General features: G+C 39.4%; 3 protein-coding genes across 6 annotated transcripts; 2 read left to right on the top strand and 1 right to left on the bottom strand.

Annotated features, from left to right (window-relative positions):
* Positions 1-160: 160 nt before the first annotated feature.
* Positions 161-1,807, top strand: LOC103945854 (UDP-glucose flavonoid 3-O-glucosyltransferase 7-like). The gene has a single exon (XM_009356440.3). It carries the CDS (start codon positions 243-245, stop codon positions 1,668-1,670), a length of 1,428 nt encoding a protein of 475 aa, XP_009354715.2. The 5' UTR covers positions 161-242; the 3' UTR covers positions 1,671-1,807.
* Positions 1,808-2,559: 752 nt separating this feature from the next.
* On the bottom strand, positions 2,560-6,568 carry LOC103945855 (zinc finger A20 and AN1 domain-containing stress-associated protein 8). Of its 4 annotated transcripts, XM_048586365.1 has the most exons (3): positions 6,416-6,460; positions 6,266-6,337; positions 2,560-3,340 (listed from the first exon to the last, which is right to left on the bottom strand). In XM_048586365.1, exon 3 carries the CDS (start codon positions 3,324-3,326, stop codon positions 2,811-2,813), a length of 516 nt encoding a protein of 171 aa, XP_048442322.1. In that variant the 5' UTR covers positions 3,327-3,340; positions 6,266-6,337; positions 6,416-6,460; the 3' UTR covers positions 2,560-2,810. The 4 variants fall into 4 exon arrangements, with proteins under 4 accessions (XP_048442322.1, XP_009354716.2, XP_048442321.1 ...); XM_009356441.3 differs by lacking the exon at positions 6,266-6,337 and having other exon boundaries at positions 6,416-6,568; XM_048586364.1 differs by lacking the exons at positions 6,266-6,337; positions 6,416-6,460 and adding an exon at positions 5,748-5,925 and having other exon boundaries at positions 2,560-3,425.
* Positions 6,569-9,264: 2,696 nt separating this feature from the next.
* Positions 9,265-14,742, top strand: LOC103945856 (nucleolin 2). The gene is made up of 9 exons (XM_009356442.3): positions 9,265-9,513; positions 11,024-11,124; positions 11,222-11,585; positions 12,075-12,947; positions 13,060-13,105; positions 13,286-13,350; positions 13,440-13,546; positions 13,665-13,752; positions 14,041-14,742. The coding sequence occupies exons 1-9, from the start codon at positions 9,379-9,381 to the stop codon at positions 14,338-14,340; spliced, it is 2,079 nt and encodes a 692-aa protein (XP_009354717.2). The 5' UTR covers positions 9,265-9,378; the 3' UTR covers positions 14,341-14,742.
* Positions 14,743-15,325: the final 583 nt, after the last annotated feature.

Raw genomic sequence — 15,325 nt, 5'->3', positions numbered from 1 at the left:
ACCTTTAGTAGATCTTATCACCAACTATCTTGGCATGGAATTCAAACTTTAATGTGGACAAAATGATCTACGTATGCAATGACATAACAAAACCATTTTAGTCTTTGCCACTTGGCAGAACATGAATATTTTAAAAAGAAACAAATCGTTAAATCCCAAGTCTCAAAAGTATCAACTCCCTCTTCAAGCATCACCATCCATTATTGGGGTTGGAGCTCCTTTGTGCATTCTGTCAAGTCCCCATGGAAACTAAACCCCATAAGCAGCTTCACATTTTCTTCTTCCCATATATGATTCAAGGCCACTTCATACCCCTTATAGACATGGCCAAACTATTTGCTTCTCGTGGTGTAAAATCCACGCTAATAACCACCCCTCTCAATGCTCCTCTCTTTTCCAAGGCAATCCAAAGCAGCAAGAAATTGGGATTTGATGTTGACATTCTTGTCATCAAGTTCCCAACTGAGGAAGTAGGGTTGCCTCAAGGATGTGAAAATGCTAACTTAGTTACCACCAGGGAGATGAACGAAAAGTTCATCAGAGCCACCTTCCTTCTTCAACCACAAATTGAGCAGCTTTTAGACGAACATCGCCCTCATTGCCTTGTTGCAGACAATTTCTTACCTTGGGCAACAGATGTTGCTGCCAAGTTTGGTATTCCAAGGATCATATTTCAAGGCCTCGGTTTTTTCGCTTTGTGTGCTTTTCATAGTGTGGCGTTGTATGAGCCTCACGCGAAGCTGTCATCTGATTCAGAAGTTTTTACTATTCCTAATTTTCCAGTTGAGATCAAGCTGACAAGAAGCCAAATCCCGAATTTTCCCAAGCAAAGTGCTGAATTCACCAAGTTGTTTAAAGAGGCGATGGAGAGCGAGGAAAAGAGCTATGGGTTCATTGTTAACAGCTTTTATGAACTTGAACCGGCTTTTGCAGACCATTACAGGACAGTGTTTGGGAGGAAGGCATGGCATATAGGCCCGGTTTCGTCAGTAAATAAGGCAGCAGATGACGAAGCCTCCCTTGATCGGCACGAGTGCTTGAATTGGCTTAGTTCTAAGAAACCCAATTCAGTTGTTTACATATGTTTCGGAAGTATAACCAATTTCATTGACTCTCAGCTCCAAGAAATTGCAGCGGGGCTTGAGGCTTCTGGGCAGGAATTCATTTGGGTTGTGAAGAGAGAAAAGAATGATAAAGAAGAGTGGCTCCCCGAAGGGTTTGAGGAGAGAATGGAAGGTAAAGGACTAATTATAAGAGGTTGGGCTCCGCAAGTGCCGATCCTTGAGCACGAAGCAATCGGAGCCTTTGTGACTCACTGCGGGTGGAACTCTATCCTTGAAGGAGCGTCTGCTGGGGTGCCAATGATCACATGGCCCGTGTCGGCTGAGCAGTTTTACAATGAGAAGTTGGTGACCGTGGTACTGAAAACTGGGGTTGCTGTTGGTGCTAAACAATGGGGTACATTTCTGGATGTGATGACGGAAGCCAGTGTGAAGAGGGAAGCCATAGAAAAGGCTGTAAATCAAGTGATGGTGAGTGAAGAAGCAGAGGGAATGAGAGGCAGAGCCAGGGTGCTTAGAGAGATGGCGAAGAGGGCTGTTGAAGAAGGTGGTTCGTCTTTCTCAGATTTAACTTCTCTAATTCAGGAATTGGGGTCCCTTGGAGCTTGAACTACCTTCGACGGATTAAATTGTTGTATCCCATGGAAAATAGAAATCTAAATACATATTTTTGAGCTCAGTAGACTTGTCTCCCAAGTCACAACTGCTGATATATGCCAACTCTATCAACCAGTTTCTTCAGTCAATTTTTTGCAGTGCTATTATTTCTTGTCTCCGTTATTCTCCATCATCTATGAAAATTATAAATCTCTTACTACTTGAAATGGACAATAAAACCAAGCAACCTCACATTTTTTTCTTCTCTTGTATGTCACATGGCCATATGATTCCAACCAGATACTGGCAAACTATTTGCTTCAAGAGGCATCAAAACAAACACAATTTCCACGCCTCATAACTTATCCCCTTCTCCAAAACCAGTGATGGCTTGTTTATTAATCCATAATCAAAATGAGGAGAACTCAATTGAGGAGAAGTTGGATTGAGAAAGAATTAGAATCAGATTCCTATAAAGGTTTTTACTAAATTGTCTAGAATCGGGATGAGAATGGTGTTGAATCGGAATAGAAACCAATTGATTACCTTGGTGTAAACAAATTACTTTATGTGGTAAATAAATTGATTATCATATGTACTCAGGCTTGCACAAAGGTTTGCTTGAATTGATGATGATAATATTAATACTTCATTATAAAGCATGAAACTCTGAAGTTGGTCCCAACTTATAAGTTAAAAATGCTTCTATTCCGCAAGGAACTTGTAGCTCAATTTTAGTCAAAACGCATTCATCCTTGCACTTGAGGTGCCAACTTCAATGCCGATTCCCCCTCCCCCAGTAGCAGATGGGTAAAACCCGCGAAGCATTAACGTGCATTACGTGAGCATGCTACACTTGCACCTTCCTATATCTGATAAATTAAATCCCCAAGCAGCAGAATAAACAAGTTCCAAAACACCATCCATAGCAAAGCCAAGTAAGGGCATCACGGCCGTCACGAACGGCTGGGATTATTACACACAATCGTTCCTGGCATTTGAAAATGCCCACAACAGCTTCCAACCATCTATCACACAAGAGACCTAACACAACACAGATCAACTTAAACAGAAGCAGAAGCCACATGGGTAGAAATGAGAGCATGTGTGCAATAGATAAAAGGATTAAACCCTCGTTAGTCCAAGATTCTATCAGATTTTATCCAGCTTTTCTGCCTTGACAACCGGGTTGGCTTTGGCTATTGCATCCTGAGCAGCAGTCCGGTAATCATAGGGGCAGTTGTGTTTATCAGAGTACCGATGAACTGCACAAAAGAGATCTCCACAACGGCAACTGAACCCCGTTAGACCAACACGTTTCCTGCATGTGCCGCACCTCGTAGGAGTCTCTTTCACCTTCTCCTCACTCTTAATGTTCAACGACGTAGAGGAAGCCTGTGTTGAGATAAGCATCACATCTGCAGAACCAGCTTGTACATCTACAGCAGCAGTAGCAACAGGCCCCTTGCCACTTTCAGTGGGACTGCCATTCACCACACAACCAATGGATGCCGCAACGACTTTGGCTTGTTCTTGCTTCAACACCAAGTCCTTGTGGCACTTGGAACACAAATTCATGGTTGCTGGACTTCCAAAGAATCCGCAGTTGTTGGCACAAAGCTTGGGAGCTTCAGGAGAAGCTTGGCATCCTGTCTCGTTGTGCTCCATTTTCTTACAATTTCCAGCATTGTAATTCACTAAGTCCTTCAAAATTATACAATAACACAGCTCTAGGTAGAAATCTCCCCCTACCAGACATCTACAATACTACACAGCCAAGCAATTACAACAATATAAACAAGCCGACTCCACCATCAACTCGTTAAATTAAAATCAGCATAGCTGTTTGAATCTTTAGCACAAGAAAGATGGATTGTTAGATCGCCAATCAGAAGGACCATATTAACGGGAAATGACTCTTTGACCAATACTTTAACCAAGGCACTGCCACCATAACATGATCCTAAGATCTCAACTCAGCCTGTGAGAGTTGAGGATGGCTCTGAATGAATACTCACACTTAGTTATTCACGCTTGTTTCCTCGGTTTAAAGAATAATAAAAATAATTACATAGGGAATATAACTAATTAAGGTTTCACTTGGAAACAGAAGCACATAAGTTTAGTTTTGATTCTTTTGATTTCACAGTTGGCTTCAAGGCCTTTTACTCCTAAAGGGATACTTTCCTGGCATAAAAAAAAAAAGAGGGAAAAACAATAAAACTATAGCAGCACTAAGATGACCAAAAAAAAAAAAAACCAAGAAAAATGAGTTACACGGAACCATAGCAGCAATTCCCAATATTTAATACACATACAAAGGAAAGTGAGGACGATCCCAAATAAGCGTGCATACACACTTCTGGTGCCGTCCCAAATGACAGTGAACCACACTGATGATAGACAATTGATTGTTTTATGAGACAATCTGTTCTATAAGGGGGAAGCAGAAAGTAGAGAACACCATTACTACAGCTATCAGTACAAGTATAAAAATATACATGACCTGAAATCTACACCATTCACATGAAGCCAAGACCCACAGAATATATTTCAACATTTTAGTTCATTTCATAAGCAAAACCCACCCCTTCTTCATTTCACGCTTGATAACGACTAACCTCACAACCACCATCACCAACATCTAATAAACAACCTCGGATGACACAACAAAATGTCTTATGTTCCAGCTACTGGTCATTTTCTCCTTTGCTTTCTTTTTGCCTTATTTTTTTTCCCACTCCTGTTTTGCTGCCTTCATCTAACATTTGCAATCATTTTATAGTTCATAACCTTCTAGCTTACTGCAGTTGGGACTTTCAATTAGTCACAGTGCACAGAAGTAAGGTTCATGCGTGACAATAAGTTGGATACCGTTGAGATAAGTATTGAAGCTCTAATTACAATTCTAGTTCTGAAGCCTAAACATCAAATAAAAATATAATTGTGAATGTGAATGTGCAATCAACTAAACATATAAATTAAATGATAGGGAGAAGAAAAAAAGGTCACTTTTTCTTTCAAGTGTACAATCAGTTCAACTGAAAAACAGCAAAGCGCATGATTTGTGAATGTGCCTTGAGAAAGCTAAATGTCTATTTCATCTGTCATGACAGCAAACCTTAATATTAGAGAATGCAACACAACAAAAGTATTAATCTTAAACCCTAGGTTCACAGAGTATTAGCTTCCTCTTATTTTGTTTTCCTAGTAAATTAAACCAGGCACCAAGCAAGTATTGAGCCCATCCGTACTTATTTACCCTTCACCTTGTACTCAGGGAGGGAGACACTACTTCTAGAGGGAGATAGATAGAGACGGAGACAAAGACGGGGGAATGAAAGATGATAAATCTTGGAAGGCATAGGATTTAGGTAAAAGAAAATAAGTTCACTTCCTTATACGGCAAAAGCTTTGGTAATCATTAAACAGGGATAACCCCATAAAAATGAAGGAATGAAGTTCACACTCTAGTCATTTTGTTTGAGGATTGTCATTACTGCAAACAATATCAGACATTAGCTTTTTCCGAGTCCTTATGCTTATTCAGCCTCATTAGGTTATGTCTGTTTATGGGCATTCAATACAACATGCATTGGCTAAAACCTCGATGTGAAGTAGACAATCAGTATAATAACAATATGCACACTTCAGCTGCATTTCTCTTGTAATAAAAATAAAACACCGTAAAATAAACATCAACTGCATATGTTTAGCTCAACATTGGGGGAGACAATAGTGACCTACCGAAGGCCCCAATCAACAGCGCTACTTGACGCTAACATTTGGACACCTAAGCCTTACTTAAGCCGTGAAGATCTTCCCATAAAAAATCTATACTCTCAGTCATTGAGAGTTAAAAACTACCTAGTGAAGGGGGAATTCAACAACCGAATAAGATACTAGGGTCTTCATATAAACTCTATGAACCTACTGATTTTCAAAGCAACTTATAACCATAATTGAAACAAATACCCCTCTTCTCAAACGCTAAAGAGCTTGATAATAATGAGCCAATCTGAATCCAAATCATACAATAACTCCAAAGCATTCAACCAATTAGCATACCAGACAGACCATAACTCTTACTAGTGTGAGTGAAGAAATGCTCCACATCGGAACATCACTTCCCCTATTGCCAACTAGCCACTCCAAAGTTTGAAATCACAAATGTGCAACGTAGCGTGCTATCTCCCACTATTGCCAATTGGTTTTTGGGTGGAACCTCAACTTTTCTCAACTAGGCCTTTACATGCTTGTTCCTAGCTCTCAGCTTCTCCTCTGTTTAAATTTTTAAAGAAAAATAAAAACAGTAAACGGATATTTACGAAGAATTCAAATTCTTGGTGGTGGAATAACTCATGGCTTTCTTGTGCAGATTTACATTAACACATAAAACATACTAATCATGCTACCAGTAAACCTACTCTTCAAGCTAATCAAAACCATTTGCTAATGACAAAACACACAAGTAATTAAACCAACTCATCAAGCTTCAAACGCCGAATACCATTCATTAAAATCAGAACAAGAACCTTAATTTACTATTCTAAACATCCTTAAACCTAGAATTAAGGTCTATTTTCCCATCAGAACCGAAAACCCACCATCAAAATATTATTTTTCATTTGAAAATTCACATCTTTCATCACATACATAAGCTGCTTAGCTCCGCTCCCCTTCAATAATCAAATAATCAAAATTTAGATAATCAAAACACTATATGTGATGAGAGAGAGAGAGAGAGAGAGACGAACCCTAAGGCGAACAGGAGCGAGAAAGAGGTGTCAGAGGAGGAGAAGTCGAAGCCGAATGTTCCAGCTGCGACTTTATATGGCGGCGAGGGAGCGTGGAGGCGACCCATATGAGGATCAAGTGTTTTCCAGGTGTCGCGAGTCAACCCCCGTTTGTAGCTTTGATTGGTGGAGGGGAAAACAGTCAGAAAATTGGATTTTATTCCAATTAGAAGTATCCGACCGCTCGAACTCTCGAATTCACGGACTATACGTAGACTCGGTTGCAGAATATCCTTTGTGTCCTAGAGCTGAATTGTGGAAGTAAGTTACGTGCTCGGCCTTGTTTTGTTTTTCATTTGTTTTTTTTTTCCCTCGATGTTTCGTGCACCGCGCAGTAATTTGTCAGTTCGCAAATATGATTTTTGCCATCCCCCTCTAGCTTTCCCATTCACCAAGGAACAATTTTCGTACAGTACTTGCCTTGCTTAACTTGAAGAGGAAGAGATTCTTTCTGATTCTTGAAATTTGATCGGTTAAAGTTATTATAATTTTTAAGGTGGATTTCTAATTGTAGTCGTTGAATCAAATTTCAATGATTCATATTAATTGATGAGGAGGATTGGGTGGAAGGGATTCGGATAGGATCCCTTTCCAACTTGAATAATAGGTCTTAGATGAGTAATGCTAAGAAGACCACGTATTATAGATCACATTTAAATTATTCTTCTAAAGATGTAGGGTCCATAATATAATTTGGTCTTACTTCTATTAAAAAGACGACTTAGATCGAATTTTCAAAATGTGGTCATCCTAGCATTTTACTGTCTTAAGAGTATTTTGATCCAAAAGAAAGGTATTAGAGTTCTTCAACCCTATTTGGTATCCCATAGTTGGTGTTGCTGTTAATTCTCTCACTTTCTTTCTATCAAAATAAATATAGATGGGTTAAATTATGACTGTCGATTAGCGAGTACTTAGGTCCGATCGTGTGCCTCCACATGGTCTATGACCAACCAGGGTTCAAGATGTCTGATATAGGTCCAACTGTTAACGCTTAAAATTTGCAGGTTAACAAACTAGAACAATTAGCTCTTGATGGGATCATGTTTAAAGATATGAAATAATGGACTCAAGATTTAAATGGTTCATCCATCAAAACTGGACTACATTCATTGTGGTACTGGGAATGTATTGATCAAATGATTACAAGACGCGCTTGACTATAATCTAAATTATTTTCCCTATCAATCGTTTGACCCCCGTATACAAGGCACTTACCCCCCTTATATAAGCCCTTAGAGCAGTTCCACCGGGGAACTGATAAGCCAGCACCCAGCCAAAAAACCAGCCCGGCACCCAGGCTATCCACTCCAGCCTAGCATTTTGACTGGCACCCAACCCAAGCCAGGCAAGAGACCGCCCTAAAATCGACAGACCCACATGCCGGGCCATCTGACGTCAGCCGGGCCATCAACCTCCCGCACGATCAACACGTCGCAGAGAGATCTTGGTGCAGAGCTCCTAGAGGTTGAGGTTGAAGAAGGCCAATTTGCAGGCGGAGCAATGGGCGATGGGGATGGGGGTTTGGGGGCCTTCGACGCCCTCCTTGAGGCTGAGGTTTAGAGAGAGAGAGAGAGAGAGAGATCCCTTCCACTGTGTTCTTCCCATATCCCTTCATCTTGCTAATGGGTTTCTTTCGTCTGCACATTGGAGGGGAGTGGTGGGGGAGCTTCTGGGCAGAGACAGGGGAGGGGAGCGGTGGGGGAGTTTTATATCCCTTCATTCTGTTAAATTATTATTTTATAATAAAAAATAATAATATTTTAATAAAATTGACTAGGCTATTTGTTTAGGGACGGAGATGCTTTAGTCTATTACTGTACACTTGAGTCTATTACTGTTTACTTGAGTGGATAACTGAGCGGGGTGCTGGCACAAAATCTTTAGGGGTGGAATTGCTCTTAGTGAGCCCAAAAAGTCTTGAGCTCACCTACTTTACTATTATGGTATTAAATGAGCTACCTACATAGACTGGCGTGCATGATATGTCACCATTGCAACTTTGATGGGGGCAAGAGTTGGTTGAGTTTTACTCATGGAAGGGCATGTTGGAAGGGAGTCGAACGATGGCCACAATGCGCCCATAATATAGCAATAAAATCACATTACTTTTAACATATTGTTATATTTACCATTGAAAAGACCATAGAGCCTGTAACACATCATTGAACTAAAACGCTTCTCTCAACAATGTTGACAAAATGAGGTCAAGTGAAACATAATAAAGAAGGGTAGCGGTATTTACATCCTTATTTTTACATTTCACACACCTTTGTTAACTTTTTTTTATTAATCTTTTTAAATTTATCCGATCCGACTGTCTAAGATTGATACATGTATTTGATAGATAAAAATTAATGTGTGAATAATATCACCTATAAAAAAAAAAAAATTAGTCCATAGAATAAAGTGAGATAAAATAAAGCGTAAATAATAAGATGAGATTCTATATAAAGCACCAAGAGCTACCAAAATATAAGCCAAAAAGAAATAATAAAATAAGAGCGACGATATCAAATACGAATTATCCCAAACAGAAAGAAAGTACAGCGTTCCAGTCTCAGTAGAAAAGTGTTAATTTGCGAGATATTACTTCTCACAGTTGACGTTTCGCTTTCGTACCAAAACCCTCTCGCTCTCTTTCTCTCTTACATCAAAGATTTCATTTTTTTTCTCCCCGTTAATTCTCTCTCGGGAAACTTTTCCACGAAACCCTACCTGCCCAATTGCCTAGGAAATCGTTTTCCGTCACTTTCCCGGGAAAATCCCCTACAGTTATACCCCTGGTTCCGGCGGGGGACGGGGTTTGATCGGCTCTGGGGATATTTATAAACCCGAGCTAGGGTTTTGCGATTGGTACAGGTTTCCGAAGCATTGGGGCGGTAGGGTTTGTTTGTGAGGGCCGAAATTAGGGTTTCGTGGCGATGGGGAGCGTGGATCGAGTCGATGATAGGACATTTAGGGTTAATCTGACGGGCAATTCAGTCATCAAGTTGAGAGAGAGTGTGAGAGAAAAGCTTAAGGAGTTCATGGGGGATTACACCGACGACACTCTTGTGGTACGGACTCTCTCGTTCGGCTACTAGTAATCTTTTGCGCATTGTTCTGAAATTTATGCTGATTATTGGCCAGTTTAATGCTTTGATTGGGGGAATTTGTTCCGTTTGATTTTCTGTTATAATTGGCTATCGTTTTCGTGGTTTTTAGGTTATATCTGAAGTACAGATTTGGATTTGGTTTCGACTTCATGGTCAAAAAACTCTATTGGATATCCTGGATTTGATTTATTTTGATGGTACCATGAATTGGTATTAGTGAACTGTAGTTAGGCTAGTTCGTGCATGATGTTGCCATTTGATTTACGGTAGGCATTGTAGGTTGGACATGGAGATACTAATACATAAGCATTACCGAACTTTCAAAATTCATTTCCATTTAAATCATTGCCTAGATTTTGGAGCTCTCTATTAGAGAATGGTTGCACTTCTGTTGCTTCAGGTTGGGTACCTTTTATGAAAGAAAAAAAGTTCGGATGCCTTACTAAGGTTTTTAATGAATTTATGCCCATTGTTCAAAGTGTGAGTTATTAGGTCCAGGAAGTGTGCCAACGTTTATGACCATTGCTTGGGGTTATTTTTTCATGGAATTTTTTAAGGTGATTGTTTGTGTGGGTTTCTAGAAAAGCTTTCATGATAGTTTCCCAAGAGGGAGGGACAACATACCAATGTGAAAGGTCCTCTTATAAGAATGCAGATGTCCTCTCCCAATCTCTCAAATGCTGATTTTCTCCTTAATGATCGAGGAAATATAATGTGATGTTAGTAATACACGGCAGATTGGAATGCTTTTCTGGTGGACTACTGGCGATTGCTAAACTCATAAAAGGAAAAAGAAAGGAGGGTGGGGGGAGGGGGTTAAATAGGGGCCTTTGTTATGTACCTCCTGATAAATTTATGTGTGCAACGAGCTTTAAACATGGATTTGAAGGGTTATTGAGCTATTTCTTACTAGTAGGCAAAGCATCAAGTTTGGGCCTGAAAGGACATGGCTATTTAATGTGTCCAATAGAAAATTTGAAATACAGTGTTACCAATTTTTTCGGTACTTCTTGAATGGGACACTTTGAGATTGCTTTCCGATCTTCTTACCTTCTTTTACCAATCGTGACCTTATTTCTGACCTTAGAGAGGCAATACGACCATGAAATTAAACAAAAGAAATTAAAATATCTGAAGTAGCCCACAAATATCATTCTTTTTTTACAGGACGTGAGAATTGCATACAAGTACATGTGTCCATCTGTTTTTGGATTAGATTGTACTTGATGTTTGCTATCCATAACCTTGGAGTTTTTTCTGTGCCCTTTACATACCTGTCAGTAGAGTTTCATATGCATGAGATGAAAGCTGAAACATATTTGAGGACGTTTCTTTTCCTTCCTCTTCATATTTGTTTGTGTTCAGTTCTCTACTTGAGTTCACCCCCTCGTTTATTTTCTTTATGTAAATCTATCCACTGACAACAGTTATGGCACTAGAACTTTCGCTGAATTTTCTAATTTCCTTGCAGGAATATGTTATTGTCCTTTTAAGGAATGGCAGAGGCAAAGAAGAAGCAAAGAATGAGTTGAACGTGTTTTTGGGGGATGACAGTGATTCTTTTGTTTCTTGGTAATTCTTCTTTTTCTCTCATTTATGAGGAATGCTATTCCACATATAATGGTTGTTTAGTTTGGTCATGTATTTATTGTGAAATTTTCCTCGCTAGGTTGTGGGATCATCTGGCTTCAAATTCGGATTTGCATCTACAATCACAAGATTCTGAGATTGAGGATGTGAGTAAAAGAAAAACGACATCAGGTGACTTAATTGGAAAAAGTGATTCTTATCATTTGAGTTCTGAGCCAGAAAGAGAGAAGTCTAATAATAAGGTAACTAGAAGCCGTCACAATAGGGAATGGAAAGGATTAGCGAGGGATGAAGCCGAACCCCCTCCTTTTCGAAGCTCTGAGATTGGAGATATTCATGTAGAAGATAAAAGTCATAGCAAAGTCAGTCGTGCAAAGTCTCCTTCACGTCAATCTGCAGCTCAAAGGAAAAGGATTCGGTCCGATGAGCGACATAATACAGAGGTTTGAATTTCTGATTTTTTTTTCTTTTATGATAAACAGGGGGTAGTTGATTTGACACTAGTAATTTGATCGTGGATCTTGCAGCTGTCTTGGGGGCATATTGATTCATGTGATAATTATCTGTTCTTCAGTTGTATGGAAAAGTCAAATTTTTTTCTCTCTGTGTTAAATAGTTATAAATAACCTCATATTCTGAAAATTTGAAAGATTTGAACATAAACACCACTCACAAAAATCTGAAAATTTGAAAGATTTGAACATAATTATCTGTTCTGCAGCTGTCTTGGGAGCACACACTCACTCACAAAAAACACCCCTCTCCTCTCTTCCTCCTAAAAAAATTAAAAATAAAAATAAAGCAAGATGGTTTTGTAGGCTGGACTAAGTATTCAATTTAAGAAGAAGCATTTGAAGACGTTTTTGGTATAGTATGTTGCACTTTGATAACAGTTATCCAACTTTCTCATTCAATCATCAACTTATTGACAGAGGGAGCCAGTTTCTCAAGTGCAAGTTGATGCCCCTCGACGGCTACTCCAGTTTGCCATGCGTGATGCACTGACAACCTCAAGGCAATCCAATTCAGCAACGCAGCCCACATTGAAGCGTCTTCGTTCTGTGGTATCTACACCCACTGTTGACTCATCATTGGTTGATCGTCCTCGACGGATTCAGTCTGTGGCCAGGGTGCCAAATCCCATGTCAACTGTGATGAAAGCTGTTGCAGAAGCTGCTGAGGATGTAACAAGAGTCAAACCTTCAGGAAGTGTGTTTGACCGACTTGGTCGTGGTATGGAGTTTTCTGAGACCAGTGTGCCTCTTGCATCATTTAGAGATGCTGCTACCGGGGATGTTGAATTTGAAGACAACGTCCAACTTCTTGAGCAAACACAATCGTCGTATCTGGCTAGAAGTCAATATAGTGGACAGTATGTAGGGAATGCTATGCTAGAAAGTGAAACTGGTTTGGCTTCTGATTTTATATCGGACAAGGAAGGGTTTGATGATGTTAATGTTATGGGTCGTAGTGTTACTGATGTTTCTCAAACTGGGACATTCGGTGGAAGCAAGGGTGAAAATTCACTGACGTCGGGGTACAATGTGGCGAAGAATGTTGATGATGTTATGCGGCTATCCAGGAATACAGATCATGGCCAACCTATTGCAGCTGCGAATTCTTCGCATAAGATTATGAACATATCTGTGAATGTCAATACGTGGAAACCACCCCATTATCAGGAGCCAAGAGAAGTTGCCGATGATGATTGGAAATCCTTACAGGATAGTGCGGCAGGGGTTTCCAAATCTGGTTTGCATGTGATGAATGAGAATGGCAATCCTGTCGGAGCAAGTAATGGAAATGTAAGATGCACACACACACCACCGCTCCTCAATCATCACTTATACTTGAAATTTACTTGATATTTCGTTGCACTTAGAGACTGTTTTTGAATACATCTTTTTATGGCAACAGGCAATACCCGCTGCAGATTCTCAGAAGATGCTTTCCTCTTCTAGTGGTGAGTTTGGAAACTTGTTTTCACGTTATTACTATTTTCCCCTATTTAGAAATGAGAGAAGTCAAGCCCCTACTTTTAACTCAAATAATCGATTCTCTTTCTGGCATTGGAACTTCTTGATTCGAGTAGTATGCAAATATGAATTTTTATTAATTTTTTTTTTTGTGGAATATCATGCAGGTCTATATGCCAGTGGGGGGCGCCCTTTGGAGGATGCAGATTCTCGAACTATCTTTGTTAACAATGTAATAGCTCCCTTCTTGTTCAAAATTTGATGTTTTGTCTTGGTTTTGGGCACTTCCAGTTTTAGTTATATCTTGTTATGGATGCACAGGTCCATTTTGCTGCTACAAAAGATAGTCTTTCTCGACATTTCAACAAGTTTGGGGAAGTGCTAAAAGTAGTGATAGTCACTGATTCGGCAACTGGGCAACCTAAAGGGTAAGATGTCTCGTCATAATTCTTCTTCCCTTCTCATCTACTAGCCTAGCCATTGCTTTGATACAAGGAGAATACATATTCCTTACTTAGTCTTTGCTAAATGACTTTACTTGAGCAGGTCGGCTTATGTAGAGTTCACACGGAAGGAAGCGGCAGACAATGCATTATCTCTGGATGGAACCTCTTTCATGTCACGGATCCTCAAGGTATATATCATTGTAGTAACTAGAACTCATAACTCGCTAGTGATGACTTTTTGCTATTGTTAGGTCTTTGGAGAACAGACCTTATTTAGCTTGCTTCTTGGCATATAATTTTCAAGGCAAAATCTTTGCAGCTAGGATATGTATTGCTCATTATATTTGGGATTTGATTCATAATCAACCATTAGACGATATAAAAAGGATCATGGAATCCATACATTTTTCATTTGTATTTTTTGGTGTTTTAAATGTAGGAACCGAATGTTTACCATTGTTATCATCCTATCGCAGGTTGAAAAGAGGGGAGCTGCACATCAAGAAGCTGCTCCTGGCATGATGTGGCCAAGGGTTGCCCGGGGCTCTCCATTTGCCACTGCCAGGTTTGGTAGGTCCCCTTTCCCGAGAGGCATGTCTGGTGCGTATAGGCCTCGTCCCCTAATCAAGCCTGGTGCCAGGAGCTTGCAGTGGAAGCGTGATACTCAGGCCACTCCAGGTGAGACGGGTTCTCCAGCCACTGCCAGTGCTGTTCCTTCTCCAACAGCTCGCAGTTTAACCTACGTTCGAACAGAACCTAAGCCAGAGGGGAACTAGTCCCGAAAGTGATGTTACCTTCTGCGATATGCCCGACTTGAAATGCTCGAGGTCCTCGAAATTCCAATAAATTGGATTAAATTCTTTTTGTATATGGTCGAGAACATTTTTACATGGAGGCGGAAGAAGTGAAGGCGAGGGCTTCCCCACTCGCAAATTTTGGTTTAGAGATCAAAGGGACTTGTTATGGCATATGGGGATAAAGCGATGGAAAATATTTTTGGAGATAAAGAGGAGTATTCAGCTTTTGCGTGTGTCATTCGAATTTGTGTATAGGCCGGACAGATTAATGCTTTCTTTTTTCCAAGGATATTAACTTTATTATTAATCTTTTTTTAATATTTATATTTTGATAAAAAAAAATGATAAATGGGGAAAAAGAGAGATTAGTATGTGCTTCCAGGTTCCTGACTTTTGCTTATTTACATTTTTTTTTTACTGTATTTTTGGTTTGAAGGATTAAATATTCGACTTGATTACACATTGTCACCTTAGCTGTTAAAAAGAAAAATTAATAAAAAGAATTTGAAAACTTTAAGTTTTAACGATAAGGACAAAATAAAGAGTAAAGTGAATAGTACCGGAATTGGTTTTTTAGTGTAAAAATGTGGTTTTTCATTAAAATGAACAGTATTATGAGCTTTTTGTTAAACTTCTCTTAAAAAAATCGCCTGTAAATATTGCCCAAATTGTTTTGAAGTATAGCTTCTAGCAAAGTGCCCAAGTAATTAACTTATTGTATTTTTTATGAAAATATACTCGTTATGTAATTTGCCAACTATATTTCCGAATGATGAAGGTGCTCCCTCTTTTTTCTTTCACGTATCTATCTATTATCTTACGTCAATTATTGTATGTAGTAACCATATTTACATGAATATATATATATGACTGTAAGATGGTGATTATATTAAATGCACGTAAATATACGGAGTGTAACTTCGCTATTCACCAAATAATTTACCCATCCAAATAACTCCATGCA

Source organism: the organism of the source record quoted next, unplaced genomic scaffold (assembly GCF_019419815.1).
Source record: "Pyrus x bretschneideri cultivar Hongxiangsu unplaced genomic scaffold, Pyrus_bretschneideri_v1 Contig24, whole genome shotgun sequence".
Taxonomy (NCBI): Eukaryota; Viridiplantae; Streptophyta; class Magnoliopsida; order Rosales; family Rosaceae; genus Pyrus; species Pyrus x bretschneideri.
The sequence above is the reverse complement of the archived record's forward strand: the minus strand, read 5'-3'. Positions and strand labels throughout refer to the sequence as shown.